General features: G+C 53.6%; 1 protein-coding gene across 1 annotated transcript in view; it reads left to right on the top strand.

Annotated features, from left to right (window-relative positions):
* Positions 1–2,321, top strand: part of CBLN2 (cerebellin 2 precursor) — a 14,538-nt gene extending 12,217 nt beyond the window's left edge. The window contains exons 4-5 of the mRNA XM_011367341.1: positions 1,782–1,901; positions 2,124–2,321. Coding sequence (XP_011365643.1) covers positions 1,782–1,901; positions 2,124–2,321 — 318 coding nt within the window. The remainder of the gene's footprint in view (positions 1–1,781; positions 1,902–2,123) is intronic.
* The last annotated feature ends 382 nt before the right edge of the window (positions 2,322–2,703 follow it).

The following is a 2,703-nucleotide window of genomic DNA, read 5'->3' as shown; positions in this document are numbered from 1 at the left end:
CTCTCTTTAATCTGCTTGGATTTATAAGACATAAAAATATTTATTTTTATTATGCCCAAATAAAGGAGACAGCAAGAAATAGGCATTGGTAACTGTTTACTGAATCAGTAAGTTCCGTGTTCTGTGTTCGTTACTCATCTTCCAGCGTCCTACAGATAGTTTCACAGTGTTTTTCCATACATCGTTGCATGTGGGTGTCCAGGCAATGGACATGGGTAGGCTCAGTGGTAGTGTTATTCTCATTATATAGATGAGGCAACTTTGGCAGGGCAGGCTGAGTGATGTCCCCCAGTTAGGGGGGTAACTGAAATTCGCTTTTCTGAGCTGGCTGAGTGTTCTTGTGTCTACAGCAGGACCCTGAGCTGACCAGTTTCTGAATTTAAAATGGAGGGGAAAGGTTGGAGGTAGAGAGTTGGAAGAAGCAGCTCCAAGGGGTTGAGTGGAGGACCTTTATTCTTTTTCAAAGCTTCATAAGGCTGATTGAGGGCATAGCCTTGGGAAGACGGACAGCAGGCAACCAGGGGGCAGAGGCGATGCTCCCAGGACGTGGCTGCAGGCTGCCCACGTCACTCCAGCAGGTGCACTGTTCTCGGGAGCGCATGTTATTTATCTACAATGAGTGTGTAAGACATAACTCCAAAATGTATTTGGTTGAAATTTATTTTCTGAACAGAGGACAGGGTCTCCCGGCTAGGGCTGTTTTGTTGTTTCTGGCTCTTCGTTTTAAAAGCCCGGAGTACCAGGCAGGCCATTTACCATCTTCATCGATTCGTGCTTCTGGGCCTGAGTAAGCATGGGGACAGGAAAGGTCCAGGCAGGGTGGTTAAATTCTGTCTTCAACATCGTCATAGGAATTGGGTTATAATCGGGGAGGCCTCGCTCCTCAAGCTCTGCTTATGCCATTGTGATGATCTCATCCCTTTTTGTTCGAGAAAAACCATCTGCAGGGTCATGTGACTTCCTACCCTGGGGCTAATTTTGTCATTATTCTTGCACGTTACAGAATCCCTGTGGTTTGAGCCAAGCGTGGCCAAGCTGCTGTTCCCTCTCTCCCTTTATTTATTCAAGCTCATCCCATGACGTCACAGCCCACCTCAGGGAGCACAGAGAGCACCAGGGGGAAAGTGAGGGGGCGTGGCAGAGCCTGTGCTCGCCCACTGTGCGCTCTCACTCCGCAGTCACTGAGCTCCTACCGTGTGTACAGAGAAGCTGGGGGAACATGGACACGAAGCTCACAGGGTCCTCTCCCGGGGCAAAGAAAACTGGGTCCCAGGCTTCATCTGAGGGATGTCATTTCACTTAATTGGCCTCTTACTCCATAACCCTCTCTCCCGTCATTCTTTATGGCAGTCTGATTTTTGTCAGAGCTTCAGGGCAAGGTCCAGGTCCCCATAAGTCCACAAACCTTGGAGCAGACTCAATTTACAAGCCCATAAACCTCCCAGCAAACTCAATTTACTGACCTGATCATCTTTTCTCCCGTTCTCTCTGCCCTGCCCCTGACGTACAAAATTTGCACCCACTTTTTCAATGCCTAAATAAAATATACTTTTAAAAAATATTTACGGCTTGGCATCCAATAGAATGCCTTTGAAATTGCGCCCTGCGTAGGATATTTTAACTCCAGCGCTACCTCCTCCCTGGGCAGCCTGGCACCGAGCAGGTGGCTGGCTGCTCCTCCCCAGTGCTTAAAGCGCCTGGGGCTGCTGGTTTCGTCAGTCTGATCGAACACGCCGAGGGGGGCTCGCTATGTTTGCGCTGTATCCCCTCTTCTTTTTCAGGTCTTAGTAAATATTGGCAACCACTTCGATCTCGCCTCCAGTATATTTGTAGCCCCGAGAAAAGGGATTTATAGCTTCAGCTTCCACGTGGTCAAAGTGTACAATAGACAGACCATCCAGGTGGGTAGCCTTGGAAACTGGGCCCTTTCCAGCTTGGGTCACGGGTCCCCCGTGGCCGCGGGCCCTGTCATCCCCTCTGACCAGGCGCCCGGGGCTGAGCACCTGCTGAGAGCCGTCAGGGTCAGGGCCCTGGGTGGGCTCGAGGGAAGGGTGGGGGGAGGGGACAGGTGCGCGGCAGCGGGGGCCCGCGCGGGCTGCTGAGCTGTACCCTCTGCGTCGCAGGTCAGTCTAATGCAGAATGGCTACCCAGTCATCTCAGCGTTCGCGGGAGACCAGGACGTCACCAGAGAGGCGGCCAGCAACGGCGTCCTACTGCTGATGGAGCGCGAGGACAAAGTTCACCTCAAGCTGGAGCGCGGCAACCTCATGGGGGGCTGGAAGTACTCCACGTTCTCGGGCTTCTTGGTGTTCCCCCTATAAGCGCGCAGCCTGGGGTGGCGGGGCCGCTGCCGCCTGGACCCAGAAACCCGCGCTCCCCGGCACCTGGAACTTGCCAGAACAGGACCGCTCGCGTCCAGCCTCCGTCCGGCGGTGGTGGCCGCCGAACCCTCCCTCCTCCATCTCGTGTTTTCTCTGAGTGACAGCCACTCCTCGGGACCCTGGCCTCTGATCACTTTTCCACGACAAGGTCTTCGGGAGAAATGCAGTGATCCATCCGAGCAGTTCGCACCTGTGATTGTAAGGTCGACGTGCAGTCTCTTTGCTGGGGCCGTTGACTCGTCTTCTTCTGTCTGGACGTTGTGTCGTGGTCCCACGCGACGAGACCTCGGGATGGCTGCAGGTCGCAGGCCGGGCTCAAAGC

The sequence above is a fragment of the Pteropus vampyrus genome, unplaced genomic scaffold (assembly GCF_000151845.1).
Source record: "Pteropus vampyrus isolate Shadow unplaced genomic scaffold, Pvam_2.0 Scaffold132, whole genome shotgun sequence".
Classification (NCBI taxonomy): Eukaryota; Metazoa; Chordata; class Mammalia; order Chiroptera; family Pteropodidae; genus Pteropus; species Pteropus vampyrus.
Note: the sequence above shows the minus strand (reverse complement) of the source record. Positions and strands in the feature narration are given on the sequence as shown.